At 37.7% G+C, this 23,696-nt stretch overlaps 1 protein-coding gene across 1 annotated transcript; it reads left to right on the forward strand.

Annotated features, from left to right (window-relative positions):
- Positions 1-3,087: 3,087 nt before the first annotated feature.
- Positions 3,088-13,324, forward strand: LOC143920497 (uncharacterized; the record flags this gene model as incomplete). The annotated part of the gene is made up of 2 exons (XM_077443374.1): positions 3,088-5,107; positions 11,617-13,324. Coding segments are annotated over exons 1-2 (2,515 nt in total), but the record flags the coding sequence as incomplete, so codon positions are not given.
- Between the last annotated feature and the right edge of the window lie 10,372 nt (positions 13,325-23,696).

Consider the following 23,696-nt stretch of genomic DNA (forward strand, 5'->3'; position numbering starts at 1 on the left):
TTAGGTTAGGTTGGGTTAGGTTTGGTGAGGTTAGCGGGTTTTGTGTATTATTTTGCAATGTCGAATTCTTTGATTTCGGTGATGGTTAGGTTAGGTTGGGTTAGGTTTAGTGAGGTAAGCGGGTTTTGTGTATATTTTTGCAATGTCGAATTCTTTGATTTCGGTGATGGTAATGTTAGTTTGGGTTAGGTTTGGTGAGGTGAGCGGGTTTTGTGTATATTTTTGCGATGTCGAATTCTTTGATTTCGGTGATAGTTAGGCTAGGTTGGGTGAGGTTTGGATAGGTTAGCGAGTTTTGTGTATATTTTTGCATTGACGAATTCTTTGATTTTGGTGATGGTAAGGTTAGGTTGGGTTAGGTTTGGTGAGGTGAGCGGGTTTTGTGTATATTTTTGCGATGTCGAATTCTTTGATTTCGGTGATAGTTAGGCTAGGTTGGGTGAGGTTTGGATAGGTTAGCGAGTTTTGTGTATATTTTTGCATTGTCGAATTCTTTGATTTCGGTGATAGTTAAGCTAGGTTGGGTTAGGTTTGGTGAGGTTAGCGAGTTTTGTGTATATTTTTGCATTGTCGAATTCTTAGATTTCGGTGATGTTTAGGTTAGGTTGGATAACGTTTGGTGAGGTAAGCGTGTTTTGTTTAAATTTTAAAATCTCGAATTCTTTGATTTCGGTGATGGTTAGGTTAGGTTGGGTTAGGTTTGGTGAAGTTAGCGGGTTTTGTGTATATTTTTGCATTGTCGAATTCTTTGATTTTGGTGTTCGTTAGGTTAGGTTGGGTTAGTTTTGGTGAGGGTCGCGTGTTTTGTGTATATTTTTGCATTGTCGAGTTCTTTGAATTCGGTGATAGTTAGGCTAGGTTGGGTTAGGTTTGGTGAGGTAAGCGGGTTTTGTGTATTATTTTGCAATGTCGAATTCTTTGATTTCGGTGATGGTTAGGTTAGGTTGGGTTAGGTTTAGTGAGGTAAGCGGGTCTTGTGTATATTTTTGCAATGTCGAATTCTTTGATTTCGGTGATGGTAAGGTTAGGTTGGGTTAGGTTTGGTAAGGTTAGCGGGTTTTGTGTATATTTTTGCGATGTCTAATTCTTTGATTTCGGTGATAAATAGGCTAGGTTGGGTGAGGTTTGGTTAGGTTAGCGAGTTTTGTGTATATTTTGCATTGTCGAATTCTTTGATTTTGGTGTTGGTTAGGTTAGGTTGGGTTAGGTTTGGTGAGGTTTGCGGGTTTTGTGTATATTTTTGCATTGTCGAATTCTTTGATTTCGGTGATAGTTAGGCTAGGTTGGGTTAGATTTGGTGAGGTTAGCGAGTTTTGTGTATATTTTTGCATTGTCGAATTCTTTGATTTTGGTGTTCGTTAGGTTAGGTTGGGTTAGGTTTGGTAAGGGGCGCGTGTTTTGTGTATATTTTTGCATTGTCGAATTCTTTGATTTCGGTGATAGTTAGGCTAGGTTGGGTTAGGTTTGGTGAGGTTAGCGAGTTTTGTGTATATTTTTGCATTGTCGAATTCTTTGATTTCGGTGATAGTTAAGCTAGATTGGGTTAGGTTTGGTGAGGTTAGCGAGTTTTGTGTATATTTTTGCATTGTCGAATTCTTAGATTTCGGTGATGGTTAGGTTAGGTTGGATAACGTTTGGTGAGGTAAGCGTGTTTTGTTTAAATTTTAAAATCTCGAATTCTTTGATTTCGGTGATGGTTAGGTTAGGTTGGGTTAGGTTTGGTGGAGTTAGCGCGTTTTGTATATATTTTTGCATTGTCGAATACTTTGATTTTGGTGTTCGTTAGGTTAGGTTGGGTTAGGTTTGGTGAGGGTCGCGGGTTTTGTGTATATTTTTGCATTGTCGAGTTCTTTGAATTCGGTGATAGTTAGGCTAGGTTGGGTAAGGTTTGGTGAGGTTAGCGGGTTTTGTGTATTATTTTGCAATGTCGAATTCTTTGATTTCGGTGATGGTTAGGTTAGGTTGGGTTAGGTTTAGTGAGGTAAGCGGGTTTTGTGTATATTTTTGCAATGTCGAATTCTTTGATTTCGGTGATGGTAAGGTTAGGTTGGGTTAGGTTTGGTGAGGTTTGCGGGTTTTGTTTATATTTTTGCATTGTCGAATTCTTTGATTTCGGTGATAGTTAGGCTAGGTTGGGTTAGGTTTGGTGAGGTAAGCGAGTTTTGTGTATATTTTTGCATTGTCGAATTCTTTGATTTCAGTGAAAGTTAAGCTAGGTTGGGTTAGGTTTGGTGAGGTTAGCGAGTTTTGTGTATATTTTTGCATTGACGAATTCTTTGATTTCGGTGATGGTTAGGTTAGATTGGGTTTGGTTTGGTGAGGCTAGCGAGATTTGTGTATATTTTTGCATTGTCGAATTCTTTGATTTCGGTGATGGTTAGGTTAGGTTGGATAACGTTTGGTGAGGTAAGCGAGTTTTGTTTAAATTTTAAAATCTCGAATTCTTTGATTTCGGTAATGGTTAGGTTAGGTTGGGTTAGGTTTGGTGAAGTTAGCGGGTTTTGTGTATATTTTTGCATTGTCGAATTCTTTGATTTGGCTAATCGTAAGGCTAGGTTGGGTTAGGTTTGGTGAGGTAAACGAGTTTTGTGTATATTTTTGCAATGTCGATTTCTATGAATTCGGTGAAAGTTAGGCTAGGTTGGGTTAGGTTTGTTGAGGTTAGCGAGTTTTGTGTATATTTTTGCATTGTCGAATTCTTTGATTTCGGTGAAAGTTAGGCTAGGTTGGGTTAGGTTTGGTGAGGTTAGCGAGTTTTGTGTATATTTTTGCATTGTCGAATTCTTTAATTTCGGTGATAGTTAGGCTAGGTTGGGTTAGGTTTGGAGAGGTAAGCGAGTTTTGTGTATATTTTTGCGATGTTGAATTCTTTGATTTCGGTGATGGTTAGGTTAGGTTGGGTTAGGTTTAGTGAGGTAAGCGAGTTTTGTGTATATTTTTGCAATGTCGAATTCTTTGATTTCTGTGATGGTAAGGTTAGGTTGGGTTAGGTTTGGTGAGGTTAGCGGGTTTTAAACTACATCAAACCATTATCGAAGTCTTTTCCATGATGGTCACTTCGAACCGGACACCAGTAACCTAGGCCACAACACCAAACGGACAAACCAATAGGAAAAAACGTGGTCGAGAAAAAATGGATGTCAATTAAGAAATCGGTATCGTTCCTTTGTTACTATCCATACCTTTCCAATACTAATAACATGTTTGCTTCTATTTCAGCAATATATTGATTGATGTACAGAGGTACATGACCGCGTGATTGACGCAGAAAATATATAAATAAAAACATAACCTACAAAGACGCATGGGACACAGAGGTAATCCAAAATTATCGGAACGATCACATAAACATCGTAAAGGATATTCAAGTAAGTGAATGTATTCAATCTCAGGCAATCTGTTCAAAAGGCAATCATGTGGGTAGGTCAGTTTTAAAATATGTTTTAAAGTATAACAATTAATTAACGCGATTGTATAAAATAATATCGCGCTACGAAGGAATGTTTCATCGGTCGCATCGAATTTCGTATTAAAAGTGTAAAATCAGATGTAGTGTAAAATTAGCAAAGCACGTGGAGAATTATACTTGTAGCCCCAAAGTGGATTAAATCAAGTACATACCGGTATATTCATATCGGTAGATCTTTGTTTCTTAATGTGTGTAGAAACACCCTCCCCCCCCCCCCTTCCACGATAAATGTGGAATTATACTTGTAGCCCCAAAGTGGCTTAAACCAAGTACATACCGGTATATTCATAGCGGTAGATCTTTGTTTCTTAATGTGTGTAGAAACACCCTCCCCCCCCCCCCTTCCACGATAAATGTGGAATTATACTTGTAGCCCCAAAGTGGCTTAAACCAAGTACATACCGGTATATTCATATCGGTAGATCTTTGTTTCTTAATGTGTGTAGAAACACCCTCCCCCCCCCCCCCTTCCACGATAAATGTGGAATTACACTTGTAGCCCCAAAGTGGATTAAATCAAGTACATACCGGCATATTCATACATCGGTAGATCTCTTTGTTTCATAATGTGTGATGAAACAGTGGTGATTTAAAATAAATCACAAGACTTGTAGCCCCAAAGTGGTTTAAATCAAGCACCCACCAATTTAGGGTTGTAATTTCTTCCAAAATATGTTGGATAGATTCTGGTGATAATAGTTAAAGTAGAATATTAAGATTCACGGTTAATCATTGAATATTATTACCTTATCTCTACGAATAGTTCAATTGACAGCTATAGTAGAGAACAACTGTATTTATGAGACGAAATAGTGCAACTTTCTGAAACAAATGTCAAGTGCTGAAAACGAGGAAATAGAAGCTTCGACTTCCAAGTCGCATAAAGGTCGAAATCCAACTAGGGACGTAGAACCTATTAGAGACAGGTCAAGCTCTAGAATACATCAGACTCGAAGTCAGACTCAATCGATAGAAATATTAGCGAAGGAAAATAAAGTAGAAGTCATAATGACGTCAATAGAATTAAGGTATTCAGGCGCGGTACAAAGACTAAAAGGAAAAATAGATAAATCCTCCGAATTAGATGAAGGACAGTATCAAACCATTAAAGAAGCATACGATTATGTCCGAAAACTCCATTACGAGTATTTAGATAACCTTACAGACATACCGAAAGCGGCCAAAATAGACGAAGAGTACGATGCAATTACAATAACAGTTAAAAATCTTAAAGCAGCATTAGATTGCCAATCCTTTCAAGATAGTAAACTAAAGGTAGAGCAAGCAACAATTAAATTTGCTAGAGATAAGTTACCGACGTTAACCATTCCCACATTTCAGGGAGATCCATCTGAATGGCAATCGTTTCAACAAGCTTTTAAGAATATAATAGGAAACAAAACGGAATATTCGAATGTCACGAAATTGCAATATTTGCATCAATCCTTAATCGGTCCCGCTTTGGCAGCTGTATCAGGTTTAGATATTAGCTCAGACAATTACGAAATAGCTTGGAGTATTTTAGACAAGCAATATAATTTACCAAGACTTAATCTCAAAACTAGGATTAATTCACTTTGTGACTTAAAATTAATCACAAGAGAATCACATATCGAATTGAGAAATCTATTGAATCAGGTAACAGTGTGTATTAAAAACATTGAATCGTTGGGTTACGCGAGAGAAATTTTAGATCCATGGGTAACATGTTTAGTTCTAAGGAAATTACCTTTTAATATAGTAAGAGACTGGGAAATATCGCTGGTTAGCAGAGAAATGCCACCATATGAAAGTTTAGAGACATTCTTGCAGAATAGATGTAATGTATTACAATCTACTGCATCTGTAACTACGGTGAAGGAATTCCCTCATAGTCGTCAAAGAATCATGAGAACTCATGTCGCGAACAAAAACCCATCAAGTAAGGTAAACGCATGCGCATTCTGTCGAAATAATCATTTCATAGGCAAATGTGATAAATTCAAAGCAAAATCCAGTATGGAAAGAAATGAATTCGTTAAATCTAATAACATGTGTTTTAAATGTTTAAATTCATCGCATAAGATAACAAATTGCAAGTCTAACTATAATTGCTTAAGGTGCAAACAAAACCATCACACTTTGTTGCATCAGGACGATACATTTAGTTCCAATAATACGGGAAGGAAGTCAATTAATGCTCATTCTACTCATTTCTCTCAAAGGGAGATAATTTTACCCACGGTACAAGTAGACATTATAACGTCCAATGGAACGGTCGTTAAGGGTCGCACATTATTAGATTCCGGCTCACAAGTCAACTATGTTACCACATCTTTCGCTAAGAAGAATAACTTCAAATTAGAGAAAATCTCTCAAAAAATTGTAGGTATCGCTAATCAAGAAAGTAGCATTCGTCACATCACCAAGGTGACCATAAGGTCTTCAACCACTAATTACTCAACCAAAGTGTTGTGTTTGGTATTACCAGAAATTACTGGCGAAATTCCAACTGTGAAACTGGATCAACAGTTAATTTCAATACCAGCGGGAATCAAGTTATCAGATCCCCTTTGGAATAAACCGACGCCAATCGATTTATTGCTCGGCGCCGAGATTTGCGTTCATGCTATGAAAGCAGGAACCATCCAGTTAGGAAAAGGTATGCCTATCTTAAAGGATACCGAATTCGGATGGACAATAGTTGGTCCATATCCCGAAGTAAATAATGCTCCAGGGAAGAGCCACATAGGCTTAAGTCAATTAGACAGTCACATTCAAAACTTTTGGATGATCGACCAGGTTCCTATGGTAAAACATCAATCTCTTGAGGAGAAAAGATGTGAGGAACATTTCCAAGCACACACATCACGAGATAAAAACGGTAGATTTTGTGTAGCTTTACCATATAAAAATTCCCCGGTAGTATTAGGAAGTTCATTACACATTGCGGAGAAAAGACACAAAACTTTGGAAAGACGTTTTTTAGCCAATAATAATTTAAAAATGGAATACAATAAAGTTTTAGAAGAGTACATAAATTTAGGACATATGTCAGAGTGTGAACCTCCGGAGGCACATGAGGTTCATTGTTATTTACCTCATCACGTCGTGGTTAAGGAGTCTAGCCTTACCACTAAATATCGTGTAGTTTTTGATGCGTCCGCAAAGACAACGTCCAATATCTCACTAAATAATATTTTGATGGTGGGACCTAGTGTCCAATCAGATTTGTTAAGTTTACTACTCAACTTTCGACTCCATAAATACGTGATTACTGCGGATATTAAGCAGATGTACCGACAGATTCAAATAGCAGAGAAAAACAAAAATGTACAATTAAATCATAATTCGTTATGGTGGGACGGCCCTAGTTGGTTGAAATTAGACGAATCACGATGGCCTCGAAGACCTCCTGAGATCACAATAGATCTTCCAGAGAGAAGGGTAGTCACTAACGCTACCCTTGTGAGGGAAAATAATTGGATAGATAAATATTCTCATCTTCCAAGACTCCTTCGAGTTTTATCATATGTTCGTCGGCCACTAAGGAATAAACAATTAAACGTTAAAGAAAATAACGAACCGTCCGCTTTAGAATTAAATGATGCTTTAAATAATTTGATTAGGTTATCGCAAATGGAATCATTTCCATTGGAATATCGTTTGCTGAGCAAGGGACATCCAATTCCCAGTAGCAGTAAATTAGCTAAATTGTCCCCTCTATTCCACGAGAATTTAATTTGTGTTGGAAGTAAACTTCCTCTGGGAACAACTCTATCAAAGTCACCCATTATCTTGTCAAATAAGCATAAACTTACACACATGATTGTCCGAGACGCGCACTTGAAATATATTCACTTGGGTACTCAAGCCTTACTGTCGTTATTGCGGCAGACCTATTGGCCATTGGCCGGACATAATACTGTCAAAGGAGTGGTGCGTTCATGTGTCATTTGTTTCAGAAATAAACCACTGTCACACAATAGATTAATGGGATTACTCCCGCTTGAACGTACCACTGCGAATTTTCCTTTCAGTCATGTGGGGATAGACTTCGCAGGACCTTTTCCTGTGAAGAGTGGTTGCAATAAGAATTCTAAGATAATTAAGGGTTACGTTTGTGTCTTTGTGTGTTTTTCCAGTAAGGCAGTTCACTTGGAACTTGTCGGAGACTTAACGAGTTCAAATTTATTAAATTGTTTAAGAAGATTCGTAGCCAGACGTGGCAGGCCCAATACGATATATTCCGACAATGCTACTAATTTTGTCGGTGCAAGTCGTGAACTCGTTAATTTAGTAAAATTAATTTACGAACGTCCTCATGAGGAGAAGCTACTACGGTATGTAGCCTCCGAAGGGATTCGTTGGAAGTTTAACCCGCCAAGGGCGCCTCACATGGGAGGGCTGTGGGAAGCAGCGGTTAAATCCATGAAGATTCATTTAAACAAGGTGTTAAAGGCCACCACCTTAAATTTCGAATCATTTTGTACGGTATTGACTCAAATAGAAGCTTGCATGAATTCCCGTCCTCTTAGTCCCTTGTCTTCGGATCCACTAGACCTTTTACCCCTCACACCTGGACATTTCTTAATTGGCAGATCCTTACTCGCTCTTCCAATGGAGGTTAAATATAACACTAATGTCCATGCCAATCTGCTTCAGATACAATTGACCACAGCAGCATTTTGGAAACGTTGGTCGGCGGAATATTTACATTCTTTGCAGTTACGACACAAATGGAAGAAGGACTCGAGCAACAATCTGAGTGTGGGTCAAATGGTCCTGTTAAAGGAGGAACACATGCTGCCAACCCGATGGGTCTTGGGTCGAGTCACTAAATTGTATCCCGGACCAGATGGCAGAGTTCGAGTCGTCGACGTCTTTACTGCCAGCGGAGAGTTTCGTCGGTCCAGTCATCTAGTGGCGCCATTGCCGATTCTACCACAAGGACCACTTGACAGGAAGGAAGATCAGCAAGAGGGAGGAGAAACAGCAGCTTCAATTCCGTCAACTTCGGTAGCTTAGTTTAACCCGAAGACACTACCCCCAACTCATATTACTTATTAGATGTAATCATGAGTTTAAATCATTCAATGTTAATAGTAGTACTCCGTAATTCACTTTAATTGTGTTGTGTGTATAATTTAAGCTATTTTCATTTTAACATTCGGCAGTATATATCTCCGAATTTAATCTAATCATTTTGTCTTTATAATATAAGACTTGTCTCATGTCATCACTCGGAAGGATTATATCCGAGTTTAAAATAAACTGTTCAAATTTGACAGTTAAAATTAGATTCATGATTTGTTAATGTTAGTCTCCAAGCCACACTTAATGGAGTCATCCGCAGGTCTTATGTTTCTTGTTATGAAAACATAAGTTAACTCTTACTGTTTATAGTATTTATGTGAATCATAGAATAAGTAAATATTATAATACTGAACATTTCGATGTTTAACGTAGAGACATCTATAATCATAGTTCGCCTTCATTTCCTGCTTGTAGGAATGAATGAATGACTTTCCAATTTACTTTTAATTTAGCAATGTTTGTGCTACTTGTTGATGAAATCAAGTTAACTTAGGAGCATTACACTCACTAATCAAGTTTAGTTGATCGGTAATAGCTGATCTGTCTTGACAACTGTAACAGTGTCAACATTGTATTGTCTAAGTTAACATCAAGATGAGGAATGCTTAAGTTTTAAACCATATACAGTCCACTCTCTCTTCTTTAAAGTAAACTTATCTTGTAATGCTTATTCACAGCTTCAAAGGAGATTTCAAAAATTTTAATGTAAATAGAAACAACATTCACCAGAGGTATACCTATAAGTTGAAATATTACTGAACCAATAAATTGATTTTATCCTCACACTGGATGAGGCAAAGGTTTCATTATTCACCCTCTATTTAATTATTTTAAGAGCTATGATTTATTGTAAACGACTCGTCAGTAATGCTGTAACTCTGTAGAATAACTGTATTGTTCAACAGTTTTCCTATGTGGGACTATGTTCCGACTTTTGTAATGACGTGTGGCAAACAGTCTTATTAACTGATTGTCGATTGGCATTATTGACGAGTTGGCATTAGTGTCGGCCCAGTAGTCACCGAGTAGACGGCGTACGGACAGCTTGTGTTCCGTACGCTCCGCTGGCCCACCACGTGCAAATTTTACATTTCAATAAACTACATCAAACCATTATCGAAGTCTTTTCCATGATGGTCACTTCGAACCGGACACCAGTAACCTAGGCCACAACACCAAACGGACAAACCAATAGGAAAAAACGTGGTCGAGAAAAAATGGATGTCAATTAAGAAATCGGTATCGTTCCTTTGTTACTATCCATACCTTTCCAATACTAATAACATGTTTGCTTCTATTTCAGCAATATATTGATTGATGTACAGAGGTACATGACCGCGTGATTGACGCAGAAAATATATAAATAAAAACATAACCTACAAAGACGCATGGGACACAGAGGTAATCCAAAATTATCGGAACGATCACATAAACATCGTAAAGGATATTCAAGTAAGTGAATGTATTCAATCTCAGGCAATCTGTTCAAAAGGCAATCATGTGGGTAGGTCAGTTTTAAAATATGTTTTAAAGTATAACAATTAATTAACGCGATTGTATAAAATAATATCGCGCTACGAAGGAATGTTTCATCGGTCGCATCGAATTTCGTATTAAAAGTGTAAAATCAGATGTAGTGTAAAATTAGCAAAGCACGTGGAGAATTATACTTGTAGCCCCAAAGTGGATTAAATCAAGTACATACCGGTATATTCATATCGGTAGATCTTTGTTTCTTAATGTGTGTAGAAACACCCTCCTCCCCCCCCCCCCCTTCCACGATAAATGTGGAATTATACTTGTAGCCCCAAAGTGGCTTAAACCAAGTACATACCGGTATATGCATATCGGTAGATCTTTGTTTCTTAATGTGTGTAGAAACACCCTCCCCCCCCCCCCCCTTCCACGATAAATGTGGAATTACACTTGTAGCCCCAAAGTGGATTAAATCAAGTACATACCGGCATATTCATACATCGGTAGATCTCTTTGTTTCATAATGTGTGATGAAACAGTGGTGATTTAAAATAAATCACAAGACTTGTAGCCCCAAAGTGGTTTAAATCAAGCACCCACCAATTTAGGGTTGTTATTTCTACCAAAATATGTTGGATAGATTCTGGTGATAATAGTTAAAGTAGAATATTAAGATTCACGGTGAATCATTGAATATTATTACCTTATCTCTACGAATAGTTCAATTGACAGCTATAGTAGAGAACAACTGTATTTATGAGACGAAATAGTGCAACTTTCTGAAACAAATGTCAAGTGCTGAAAACGAGGAAATAGAAGCTTCGACTTCCAAGTCGCATAAAGGTCGAAATCCAACTAGGGACGTAGAACCTATTAGAGACAGGTCAAGCTCTAGAATACATCAGACTCGAAGTCAGACTCAATCGATAGAAATATTAGCGAAAGAAAATAAAGTAGAAGTTACAATGGCGTCAATAGAATTAAGGTATTCGGGCGCGTTAAAAAGACTAAAGGGAAAAATAGAAAGAACCTCCGAAATAAATGAAGGCCAGTATCAAACCATTAAAGAAGCATACGATTATGTCCGAAAACTCCATTATGAGTATTTAGATAACCTCACAGATATAGAGCAGGCGGATCAAATAGACGAAGAGTTCGACATGATTTCAATGACAATTCAAAATCTTAAAGCGACATTAGATAGACAATCCATTCAAAATAATCAACTAAAAGTAGAGCAAACAACAATTAAATTTGCTAGAGATAAGTTACCGACGTTGACTATTCCCACATTTCAGGGAGATCCATCTGAATGGCAATCATTTCAACAAACCTTCAAAAATATAATAGGAAATAAACCTGAATATTCTAATGTCACTAAATTACTATATTTGCATCAATCATTACTCGGTCCCGCTTTAGCAGCTGTCTCAGGGTTAGATATTAACTCAGACAATTACGAAACAACTTGGAGTATTTTAGACAAGCAATATAATTTACCAAGACTTAATCTCAAAACTAGGATCAACTCACTTTGTGACTTAAAATTAATCACAAAGGAATCACATATCGAATTGAGAGATCTATTAAATAAGGTAACGGTGTGTATTAAAAACATTGAATCATTGGGTTACGCGAGAGAAATTTTAGATCCATGGGTAACATGTTTAGTTCTAAGGAAATTACCATTTAGTTTATTAAAGGACTGGGAAACATCTCTGGTTGACAGAGAAATGCCACCGTACGAGAAGTTAGAAACGTTTCTGCAGAATAGATGTAATGTATTACAATCTACTGCATCTGTAACTACGGTGAAGGAATTCCCTCATAGTCGTCAAAGAATCATGAGAACTCATGTCGCGAACAAAAACCCATCAAGTAAGGTAAACGCATGCGCATTCTGTCGAAATAATCATTTCATAGGCAAATGTGATAAATTCAAAGCAAAATCCAGTATGGAAAGAAATGAATTCGTTAAATCTAATAACATGTGTTTTAAATGTTTAAATTCATCGCATAAGATAACAAATTGCAAGTCTAACTATAATTGCTTAAGGTGCAAACAAAACCATCACACTTTGTTGCATCAGGACGATACATTTAGTTCCAATAATACGGGAAGGAAGTCAATTAATGCTCATTCTACTCATTTCTCTCAAAGGGAGATAATTTTACCGACGGTACAAGTAGACATTATAACGTCCAATGGAACGGTCGTTAAGGGTCGCACATTATTAGATTCCGGCTCACAAGTCAACTATGTTACCACATCTTTCGCTAAGAAGAATAACTTCAAATTAGAGAAAATCTCTCAAAAAATTGTAGGTATCGCTAATCAAGAAAGTAGCATTCGTCACATCACCAAGGTGACCATAAGGTCTTCAACCACTAATTACTCAACCAAAGTGTTGTGTTTGGTATTACCAGAAATTACTGGCGAAATTCCAACTGTGAAACTGGATCAACAGTTAATTTCAATACCAGCGGGAATCAAGTTATCAGATCCCCTTTGGAATAAACCGACGCCAATCGATTTATTGCTCGGCGCCGAGATTTGCGTTCATGCTATGAAAGCAGGAACCATCCAGTTAGGAAAAGGTATGCCTATCTTAAAGGATACCGAATTCGGATGGACAATAGTTGGTCCATATCCCGAAGTAAATAATGCTCCAGGGAAGAGCCACATAGGCTTAAGTCAATTAGACAGTCACATTCAAAACTTGTGGATGATCGACCAGGTTCCTATGGTAAAACATCAATCTCTTGAGGAGAAAAGATGTGAGGAACATTTCCAAGCACACACATCACGAGATAAAAACGGTAGATTTTGTGTAGCTTTACCATATAAAAATTCCCCGGTAGTATTAGGAAGTTCATTGCACATTGCGGAGAAAAGACACAAAACTTTGGAAAGACGTTTTTTAGCCAATAATAATTTAAAAATGGAATACAATAAAGTTTTAGAAGAGTACATAAATTTAGGACATATGTCAGAGTGTGAACCTCCGGAGTCACATGAGGTTCATTGTTATTTACCTCATCACGTCGTGGTTAAGGAGTCTAGCCTTACCACTAAATATCGTGTAGTTTTTGATGCGTCCGCAAAGACAACGTCTAATATCTCACTAAATAATATTTTGATGGTGGGACCTAGTGTCCAATCAGATTTGTTAAGTTTACTACTCAACTTTCGACTCCATAAATACGTGATTACTGCGGATATTAAGCAGATGTACCGACAGATTCAAATAGCAGAGAAAAATAAAAATGTACAACGAATCATTTGGCGAACAGATCCCCAGAGTAAATTCAAGCATTACAAGCTTAATACAGTAACATTCGGAACTGCTTCAGCCCCATTTTTAGCTACTAGATGTCTAAATCAGTTAGCAGAGGAGAATAGAAACAAATATCCCATCGCTAGTAAAGTGATCGTAAAGTGAGGTAAGCGTGTTTTGTTTAAATTTTAAAATCTCGAATTCTTTGATTTCGGTGATGGTTAGGTTAGGTTGGGTTAGGTTTGGTGAAGTTAGCGGGTTTTGTGTATATTTTTGCATTGTCGAATTCTTTGATTTTGGTGTTCGTTAGGTTAGGTTGGGTTAGTTTTGGTGAGGGTCGCGTGTTTTGTGTATATTTTTGCATTGTCGAGTTCTTTGAATTCGGTGATAGTTAGGCTAGGTTGGGTTAGGTTTGGTGAGGTAAGCGGGTTTTGTGTATTATTTTGCAATGTCGAATTCTTTGATTTCGGTGATGGTTAGGTTAGGTTGGGTTAGGTTTAGTGAGGTAAGCGGGTCTTGTGTATATTTTTGCAATGTCGAATTCTTTGATTTCGGTGATGGTAAGGTTAGGTTGGGTTAGGTTTGGTAAGGTTAGCGGGTTTTGTGTATATTTTTGCGATGTCTAATTCTTTGATTTCGGTGATAAATAGGCTAGGTTGGGTGAGGTTTGGTTAGGTTAGCGAGTTTTGTGTATATTTTGCATTGTCGAATTCTTTGATTTTGGTGTTGGTTAGGTTAGGTTGGGTTAGGTTTGGTGAGGTTTGCGGGTTTTGTGTATATTTTTGCATTGTCGAATTCTTTGATTTCGGTGATAGTTAGGCTAGGTTGGGTTAGATTTGGTGAGGTTAGCGAGTTTTGTGTATATTTTTGCATTGTCGAATTCTTTGATTTTGGTGTTCGTTAGGTTAGGTTGGGTTAGGTTTGGTAAGGGGCGCGTGTTTTGTGTATATTTTTGCATTGTCGAATTCTTTGATTTCGGTGATAGTTAGGCTAGGTTGGGTTAGGTTTGGTGAGGTTAGCGAGTTTTGTGTATATTTTTGCATTGTCGAATTCTTTGATTTCGGTGATAGTTAAGCTAGATTGGGTTAGGTTTGGTGAGGTTAGCGAGTTTTGTGTATATTTTTGCATTGTCGAATTCTTAGATTTCGGTGATGGTTAGGTTAGGTTGGATAACGTTTGGTGAGGTAAGCGTGTTTTGTTTAAATTTTAAAATCTCGAATTCTTTGATTTCGGTGATGGTTAGGTTAGGTTGGGTTAGGTTTGGTGGAGTTAGCGCGTTTTGTATATATTTTTGCATTGTCGAATACTTTGATTTTGGTGTTCGTTAGGTTAGGTTGGGTTAGGTTTGGTGAGGGTCGCGGGTTTTGTGTATATTTTTGCATTGTCGAGTTCTTTGAATTCGGTGATAGTTAGGCTAGGTTGGGTAAGGTTTGGTGAGGTTAGCGGGTTTTGTGTATTATTTTGCAATGTCGAATTCTTTGATTTCGGTGATGGTTAGGTTAGGTTGGGTTAGGTTTAGTGAGGTAAGCGGGTTTTGTGTATATTTTTGCAATGTCGAATTCTTTGATTTCGGTGATGGTAAGGTTAGGTTGGGTTAGGTTTGGTGAGGTTTGCGGGTTTTGTTTATATTTTTGCATTGTCGAATTCTTTGATTTCGGTGATAGTTAGGCTAGGTTGGGTTAGGTTTGGTGAGGTAAGCGAGTTTTGTGTATATTTTTGCATTGTCGAATTCTTTGATTTCAGTGAAAGTTAAGCTAGGTTGGGTTAGGTTTGGTGAGGTTAGCGAGTTTTGTGTATATTTTTGCATTGACGAATTCTTTGATTTCGGTGATGGTTAGGTTAGATTGGGTTTGGTTTGGTGAGGCTAGCGAGATTTGTGTATATTTTTGCATTGTCGAATTCTTTGATTTCGGTGATGGTTAGGTTAGGTTGGATAACGTTTGGTGAGGTAAGCGAGTTTTGTTTAAATTTTAAAATCTCGAATTCTTTGATTTCGGTAATGGTTAGGTTAGGTTGGGTTAGGTTTGGTGAAGTTAGCGGGTTTTGTGTATATTTTTGCATTGTCGAATTCTTTGATTTGGCTAATCGTAAGGCTAGGTTGGGTTAGGTTTGGTGAGGTAAACGAGTTTTGTGTATATTTTTGCAATGTCGATTTCTATGAATTCGGTGAAAGTTAGGCTAGGTTGGGTTAGGTTTGTTGAGGTTAGCGAGTTTTGTGTATATTTTTGCATTGTCGAATTCTTTGATTTCGGTGAAAGTTAGGCTAGGTTGGGTTAGGTTTGGTGAGGTTAGCGAGTTTTGTGTATATTTTTGCATTGTCGAATTCTTTAATTTCGGTGATAGTTAGGCTAGGTTGGGTTAGGTTTGGAGAGGTAAGCGAGTTTTGTGTATATTTTTGCGATGTTGAATTCTTTGATTTCGGTGATGGTTAGGTTAGGTTGGGTTAGGTTTAGTGAGGTAAGCGAGTTTTGTGTATATTTTTGCAATGTCGAATTCTTTGATTTCTGTGATGGTAAGGTTAGGTTGGGTTAGGTTTGGTGAGGTTAGCGGGTTTTGTGTATATTTTTGCGATGTCTAATTCTTTGATTTCGGTGATAATTAGGCTAGGTTGGGTGAGGTTTGGTTAGGTTAGCGAGTTTTGTGTATATTTTGCATTGTCGAATTCTTTGATTTTGGTGTTGGTTAGGTTAGGTTGGGTTAGGTTTGGTGAGGTTTGCGGGTTTTGTGGATATTTTTGCATTGTCGAATTCTTTGATTTCGGTGATAGTTAGGTTAGGTTGGGTTAGGTTTGGTGAGGTTATCGAGTTTTGTGTATATTTTTGCATTGTCGAATTCTTTGATTTCGGTGATAGTTAAGCTAGGTTGGGTTAGGTTTGGTGAGGTTAGCGAGTTTTGTGTATATTTTTGCATTGACGAATTCTTTGATTTCGGTGATATTAAGACTAGGTTGGGTTAGGTTTGGTGAGGTAAGCGAGTTTTGTGTATATTTTTGCATTGTCGAATTCTTTAATTTCGGTGATAGTTAGTCTAGGTTGGGTTAGGTTTGGAGAGGTTAGCGAGTTTTGTGTATATTTTTGCAATGTCGAATTCTTTGATTTCAGTGATGGTAAGGTTAGGTTGGGTTAGGTTTGGTGAGGTTAGCGGGTTTTGTGTATATTTTTGCATTGTCGAATTCTTTGATTTCGGTGATAGTTAAGCTAGGTTGGGTTAGGTTTGGTGAGGTTAGCGAGTTTTGTGTATATTTTTGCATTGTCGAATTCTTAGATTTCGGTGATGGTTAGGTTAGGTTGGATAACGTTTGGTGAGGTAAGCGTGTTTTGTTTAAATTTTAAAATCTCGAATTCTTTGATTTCGGTGATGGTTAGGTTAGGTTGGGTTAGGTTTGGTGGAGTTAGCGCGTTTTGTATATATTTTTGCATTGTCGAATACTTTGATTTTGGTGTTCGTTAGGTTAGGTTGGGTTAAGTTTGGTGAGGGTCGCGGGTTTTGTGTATATTTTTGCATTGTCGAATTCTTTGCTTTCGGTGATAGTTAGGCTAGGTTGGGTTAGGTTTCGTGAGGTTAGCGGGTTTTGTGTATTATTTTGCAATGTCGAATTCTTTGATTTCGGTGATGGTTAGGTTAGGTTGGGTTAGGTTTATTGAGGTAAGCGGGTTTTGTGTATATTTTTGCAATGTCGAATTCTTTGATTTCGGTGATGGTAAGGTTAGGTTGGGTTAGGTTTGGTGAGGTTTGCGGGATTTGTTTATATTTTTGCATTGTCGAATTCTTTGATTTCGGTGATAGTAAGGCTAGGTTGGGTTAGGTTTGGTGAGGTTAGCGAGTTTTGTGTATATTTTTGCATTGTCGAATTCTTTGATTTCAGTGAAAGTTAAGCTAGGTTGGGTTAGGTTTGGTGAGGTTAGCGAGTTTTGTGTATATTTTTGCATTGACGAATTCTTTGATTTCGGTGATGGTTAGGTTAGATTGGGTTAGGTTTGGTGAGGCTAGCGAGATTTGTGTATATTTTTGCATTGTCGAATTCTTTGATTTCGGTGATGGTTAGGTTAGGTTGGATAACGTTTGGTGAGGTAAGCGAGTTTTGTTTAAATTTTAAAATCTCGAATTCTTTGATTTCGGTGATGGTTAGGTTAGGTTGGGTTAGGTTTGGTGAAGTTAGCGGGTTTTGTGTATATTTTTGCATTGTCGAATTCTTTGATTTGGCTAATCGTTAGGCTAGGTTGGGTTAGGTTTGGTGAGGTAAACGAGTTTTGTGTATATTTTTGCAATGTCGATTTCTATGAATTCGGTGAAAGTTAGGCTAGGTTGGGTTAGGTTTGGTGAGGTAAGCGAGTTTTGTGTATATTTTTGCATTGTCGAATTCTTTGATTTCGGTGAAAGTTAGGCTAGGTTGGGTTAGGTTTGGTGAGGTTAGCGAGTTTTGTGTATATTTTTGCATTGTCGAATTCTTTAATTTCGGTGAAAGTTAGGCTAGGTTGGGTTAGGTTTGGAGAGGTAAGCGAGTTTTGTGTATATTTTTGCGATGTTGAATTCTTTGATTTCGGTGATGGTTAGGTTAGGTTGGGTTAGGTTTAGTGAGGTAAGCGAGTTTTGTGTATATTTTTGCAATGTCGAATTCTTTGATTTCGGTGATGGTAAGGTTAGGTTGGGTTAGGTTTGGTGAGGTTAGCGGGTTTTGTGTATATTTTTGCGATGTCTAATTCTTTGATTTCGGTGATAATTAGGCTAGGTTGGGTGAGGTTTGGTTAGGTTAGCGAGTTTTGTGTATATTTTGCATTGTCGAATTCTTTGATTTTGGTGTTGGTTAGGTTAGGTTGGGTTAGGTTTGGTGAGGTTTGCGGGTTTTGTGGATATTTTTGCATTGTCGAATTCTTTGATTTCGGTGATAGTTAGGTTAGGTTGGGTTAGGTTTGGTGAGGTTATCGAGTTTTGTGTATATTTTTGCATTGTCGAATTCTTTGATTTCGGTGATAGTTAAGCTAGGTTGGGTTAGGTTTGGTGAGGTTAGCGAGTTTTGTGTATATTTTTGCATTGACGAATTCTTTGATTTCGGTGATATTAAGACTAGGTTGGGTTAGGTTTGGTGAGGTAAGCGAGTTTTGTGTATATTTTTGCATTGTCGAATTCTTTAATTTCGGTGATAGTTAGTCTAGGTTGGGTTAGGTTTGGAGAGGTTAGCGAGTTTTGTGTATATTTTTGCAATGTCGAATTCTTTGATTTCAGTGATGGTAAGGTTAGGTTGGGTTAGGTTTGGTGAGGTTAGCGGGTTTTGTGTATATTTTTGCATTGTCGAATTCTTTGATTTCGGTGATAGTTAAGCTAGGTTGGGTTAGGTTTGGTGAGGTTAGCGAGTTTTGTGTATATTTTTGCATTGTCGAATTCTTAGATTTCGGTGATGGTTAGGTTAGGTTGGATAACGTTTGGTGAGGTAAGCGTGTTTTGTTTAAATTTTAAAATCTCGAATTCTTTGATTTCGGTGATGGTTAGGTTAGGTTGGGTTAGGTTTGGTGGAGTTAGCGCGTTTTGTATATATTTTTGCATTGTCGAATACTTTGATTTTGGTGTTCGTTAGGTTAGGTTGGGTTAAGTTTGGTGAGGGTCGCGGGTTTTGTGTATATTTTTGCATTGTCGAATTCTTTGCTTTCGGTGATAGTTAGGCTAGGTTGGGTTAGGTTTCGTGAGGTTAGCGGGTTTTGTGTATTATTTTGCAATGTCGAATTCTTTGATTTCGGTGATGGTTAGGTTAGGTTGGGTTAGGTTTATTGAGGTAAGCGGGTTTTGTGTATATTTTTGCAATGTCGAATTCTTTGATTTCGGTGATGGTAAGGTTAGGTTGGGTTAGGTTTGGTGAGGTTTGCGGGATTTGTTTATATTTTTGCATTGTCGAATTCTTTGATTTCGGTGATAGTAAGGCTAGGTTGGGTTAGGTTTGGTGAGGTTAGCGAGTTTTGTGTATATTTTTGCATTGTCGAATTCTTTGATTTCAGTGAAAGTTAAGCTAGGTTGGGTTAGGTTTGGTGAGGTTAGCGAGTTTTGTGTATATTTTTGCATTGACGAATTCTTTGATTTCGGTGATGGTTAGGTTAGATTGGGTTAGGTTTGGTGAGGCTAGCGAGATTTGTGTATATTTTTGCATTGTCGAATTCTTTGATTTCGGTGATGGTTAGGTTAGGTTGGATAACGTTTGGTGAGGTAAGCGAGTTTTGTTTAAATTTTAAAATCTCGAATTCTTTGATTTCGGTGATGGTTAGGTTAGGTTGGGTTAGGTTTGGTGAAGTTAGCGGGTTTTGTGTATATTTTTGCATTGTCGAATTCTTTGATTTGGCTAATCGTTAGGCTAGGTTGGGTTAGGTTTGGTGAGGTAAACGAGTTTTGTGTATATTTTTGCAATGTCGATTTCTATGAATTCGGTGAAAGTTAGGCTAGGTTGGGTTAGGTTTGGTGAGGTAAGCGAGTTTTGTGTATATTTTTGCATTGTCGAATTCTTTGATTTCGGTGAAAGTTAGGCTAGGTTGGGTTAGGTTTGGTGAGGTTAGCGAGTTTTGTGTATATTTTTGCATTGTCGAATTCTTTAATTTCGGTGAAAGTTAGGCTAGGTTGGGTTAGGTTTGGAGAGGTAAGCGAGTTTTGTGTATATTTTTGCGATGTTGAATTCTTTGATTTCGGTGATGGTTAGGTTAGGTTGGGTTAGGTTTAGTGAGGTAAGCGAGTTTTGTGTATATTTTTGCAATGTCGAATTCTTTGATTTCGGTGATGGTAAGGTTAGGTTGGGTTAGGTTTGGTGAGGTTAGCGGGTTTTGTGTATATTTTTGCGATGTCTAATTCTTTGATTTCGGTGATAATTAGGCTAGGTTGGGTGAGGATTGGTTAGGTTAGCGAGTTTTGTGTATATTTTTGCATTGTCGAATTCTTTGATTTTGGTGTTGGTTAGGTTAGGTTGGGTTAGGTTTGGTGAGGTTTGCGGGTTTTGTGTATATTTTTGCATTGTCGAATTCTTTGATTTCGGTGATAGTTAGGTTAGGTTGGGTTAGGTTTGGTGAGGTTAGCGGGTTTTGTGTATATTTTTGCGATGTCTAATTCTTTGATTTCGGTGATAATTAGGCTAGGTTGGGTGAGGATTGGTTAAGTTAGCGAGTTTTGTGTATATTTTTGCATTGTCGAATTCTTTGAATTCGGTGATAGTTAAGCTAGGTTGGGTTAGGTTTGGTGAGGTTAGCGAGTTTTGTGTATATTTTTGCATTGACGAATTCTTTGATTTCCGTGATGGTTAGGTTAGATTAGGTTAGGTTTGGTGAGGTAAGCGAGTTTTGTGTATATTTTTGCAATCTCGAATTCTTTGATTTCGGTGCTGGTAAGGTTAGGTTGGGATAGGTTTGGTGAGGTTAGCGGGTTTTGTGTATATTTTTGCATTGTCGAATTCTTTGATTTCGGTGATAGTAAGACTAGGTTGGGTTAGGTTTGGTGAGGTAAGCGAGTTTTGTGTATATTTTTGCATTGTCGAATTTTTTAATTTCGGTGATAGTTAGTCTAGGTTGGGCTAGGTTTGGAGAGGTTAGCGAGTTTTGTGTATATTTTTGCAATGTCGAATTCTTTGATTTCAGTGATGGTAAGGTTAGGTTGGGTTAGGTTTGGTGAGGTTAGCGGGTTTTGTGTATATTTTTGCGATGTCTAATTCTTTGATTTCGGTGATAATTAGGCTAGGTTGGGTGAGGTTTGGTTAGGTTAGCGAGTTTTGTGTATATTTTGCATTGTCGAATTCTTTGATTTTGGTGTTGGTTAGGTTAGGTTGGGTTAGGTTTGGTGAGGGTCGCGTGTTTTGTGTATATTTTTGCATTGTCGAGTTCTTTGAATTCGGTGATAGTTAGGCTAGGTTGGGTTAGGTTTGGTGAGGTAAGCGGGTTTTGTGTATTATTTTGCAATGTCGAATTCTTTGATTTCGGTGATGGTTAGGTTAGGTTGGGTTAGGTTTAGTGAGGTAAGCGGGTTTTGTGTATATTTTTGCAATGTCGAATTCTTTGATTTCGGTGATGGTAAGGTTAGGTTGGGTTAGGTTTGGTGAGGTTAGCGGGTTTTGTGTATATTTTTGCGATGTCTAATTCTTTGATTTCGGTGATAATTAGGCTAGGTTGGGTGAGGTTTGGTTAGGTTAGCGAGTTTTGTGTATATTTTGCATTGTCGAATTCTTTGATTTTGGTGTTGGTTAGGTTAGGTTGGGTTAGGTTTGGTGAGGTTTGCGGGTTTTGTGTATATTTTTGCATTGTCGAATTCTTTGATTTCGGTGATAGTTAGGCTAGGTTGGGTTAGGTTTGGTGAGGTTAGCGAGTTTTGTGTATATTTTTGCATTGTCGAATTCTTAGATTTCGGTGATGGTTAGGTTAGGTTGGATAACGTTTGGTGAGGTAAGCGTGTTTTGTTTTAATTTTAAAATCTTGAATTCTTTGATTTCGGTGATGGTTAGGTTAGGTTGGGTTAGGTTTGGTGAGGTAAGCGTGTTTTGTTTTAATTTTAAAATCTCGAATTCTTTGATTTCGGTGATGGTTAGGTTAGGTTGGATAACGTTTGGTGAGGTAAGCGTGTTTTGTTTAAATTTTAAAATCTCGAATTCTTTGATTTCGGTGATGGTTAGGTTAGGTTGGGTTAGGTTTGGTGAAGTTAGCGGGTTTTGTGTATATTTTTGCATTGTCGAATTCTTTGATTTTGGTGTTCGTTAGGTTAGGTTGGGTTAGGTTTGGTGAGGGTCGCGTGTTTTGTGTATATTTTTGCATTGTCGAATTCTTTGATTTCGGTGATAGTTAGGCTAGGTTGGGTTAGGTTTGGTGAGGTTAGCGAGTTTTGTGTATATTTTTGCATTGTCGAATTCTTTGATTTCGTTGATAGTTAAGCTAGGTTGGGTTAGGTTTGGTGAGGTTAGCGAGTTTTGTGTATATTTTTGCATTGTCGAATTCTTAGATTTCGGTGATGGTTAGGTTAGGTTGGATAACGTTTGGTGAGGTAAGCGTGTTTTGTTTTAATTTTAAAATCTCGAATTCTTTGATTTCGGTGATGGTTAGGTTAGGTTGGGTTAGGTTTGGTGGAGTTAGCGCGTTTTGTATATATTTTTGCATTGTCGAATACTTTGATTTTGGTGTTCGTTAGGTTAGGTTGGGTTAGGTTTGGTGAGGGTCGCGGGTTTTGTGTATATTTTTGCATTGTCGAGTTCTTTGAATTCGGTGATAGTTAGGCTAGGTTGGGTTAGGTTTGGTGAGGTTAGCGGGTTTTGTGTATTATTTTGCAATGTCGAATTCTTTGATTTCGGTGATGGTTAGGTTAGGTTGGGTTAGGTTTAGTGAGGTAAGCGGGTTTTGTGTATATTTTTGCAATGTCGAATTCTTTGATTTCGGTGATGGTAAGGTTAGGTTGGGTTAGGTTTGGTGAGGTTGGCGGGTTTTGTGTATTATTTTGCAATGTCGAATTCTTTGATTTCGGTGATGGTAAGGTTAGGTTGGATAAGGTTTGGTGAGGTAAGCGAGTTTTGTTTAAATTTTAAAATCTCGAATTCTTTGATTTCGGTGATGGTTAGGTTAGGTTGGGTAAGGTTTGGTGAAGTTAGCGGATTTTGTGTATATTTTTGCATTGTCGAATTCTTTGATTTTGGTGTTCGTTAGGTTAGGTTGGGTTAGGTTTGGTGAGGGTCGCGTGTTTTGTGTATATTTTTGCATTGTCGAGTTCTTTGATTTCGGTGATGGTTAGGTTAGATTGGGTTAGGTTTGGTGAGGCTAGCGAGATTTGTGTATATTTTTGCATTGTCGAATTCTTTGATTTCGGTGATGGTTAGGTTAGGTTGGATAACGTTTGGTGAGGTAAGCGAGTTTTGTTTAAATTTTAAAATCTCGAATTCTTTGATTTCGGTGATGGTTAGGTTAGGTTGGGTTAGGTTTGGTGAAGTTAGCGGGTTTTGTGTATATTTTTGCATTGTCGAATTCTTTGATTTGGCTAATCGTTAGGCTAGGTTGGGTTAGGTTTTGTGAGGTAAACGAGTTTTGTGTATATTTTTGCAATGTCGATTTCTATGAATTCGGTGAAAGTTAGGCTAGGTTGGGTTAGGTTTGGTGAGGTTAGCGAGTTTTGTGTATATTTTTGCATTGTCGAATTCTTTGATTTCGGTGAAAGTTAGGCTAGGTTGGGTTAGGTTTGGTGAGGTTAGCGAGTTTTGTGTATATTTTTGCATTGTCGAATTCTTTAATTTCGGTGATAGTTAGGCTAGGTTGGGTTAGGTTTGGAGAGGTAAGCGAGTTTTGTGTATATTTTTGCATTGTCGAATTCTTAGATTTCGGTGATGGTTAGGTTAGGTTGGATAACGTTTGGTGAGGTAAGCGTGTTTTGTTTAAATTTTAAAATCTCGAATTCTTTGATTTCGG

Source organism: Arctopsyche grandis, chromosome 12 (assembly GCF_051622035.1).
Source record: "Arctopsyche grandis isolate Sample6627 chromosome 12, ASM5162203v2, whole genome shotgun sequence".
NCBI classification, from domain to species: Eukaryota; Metazoa; Arthropoda; class Insecta; order Trichoptera; family Hydropsychidae; genus Arctopsyche; species Arctopsyche grandis.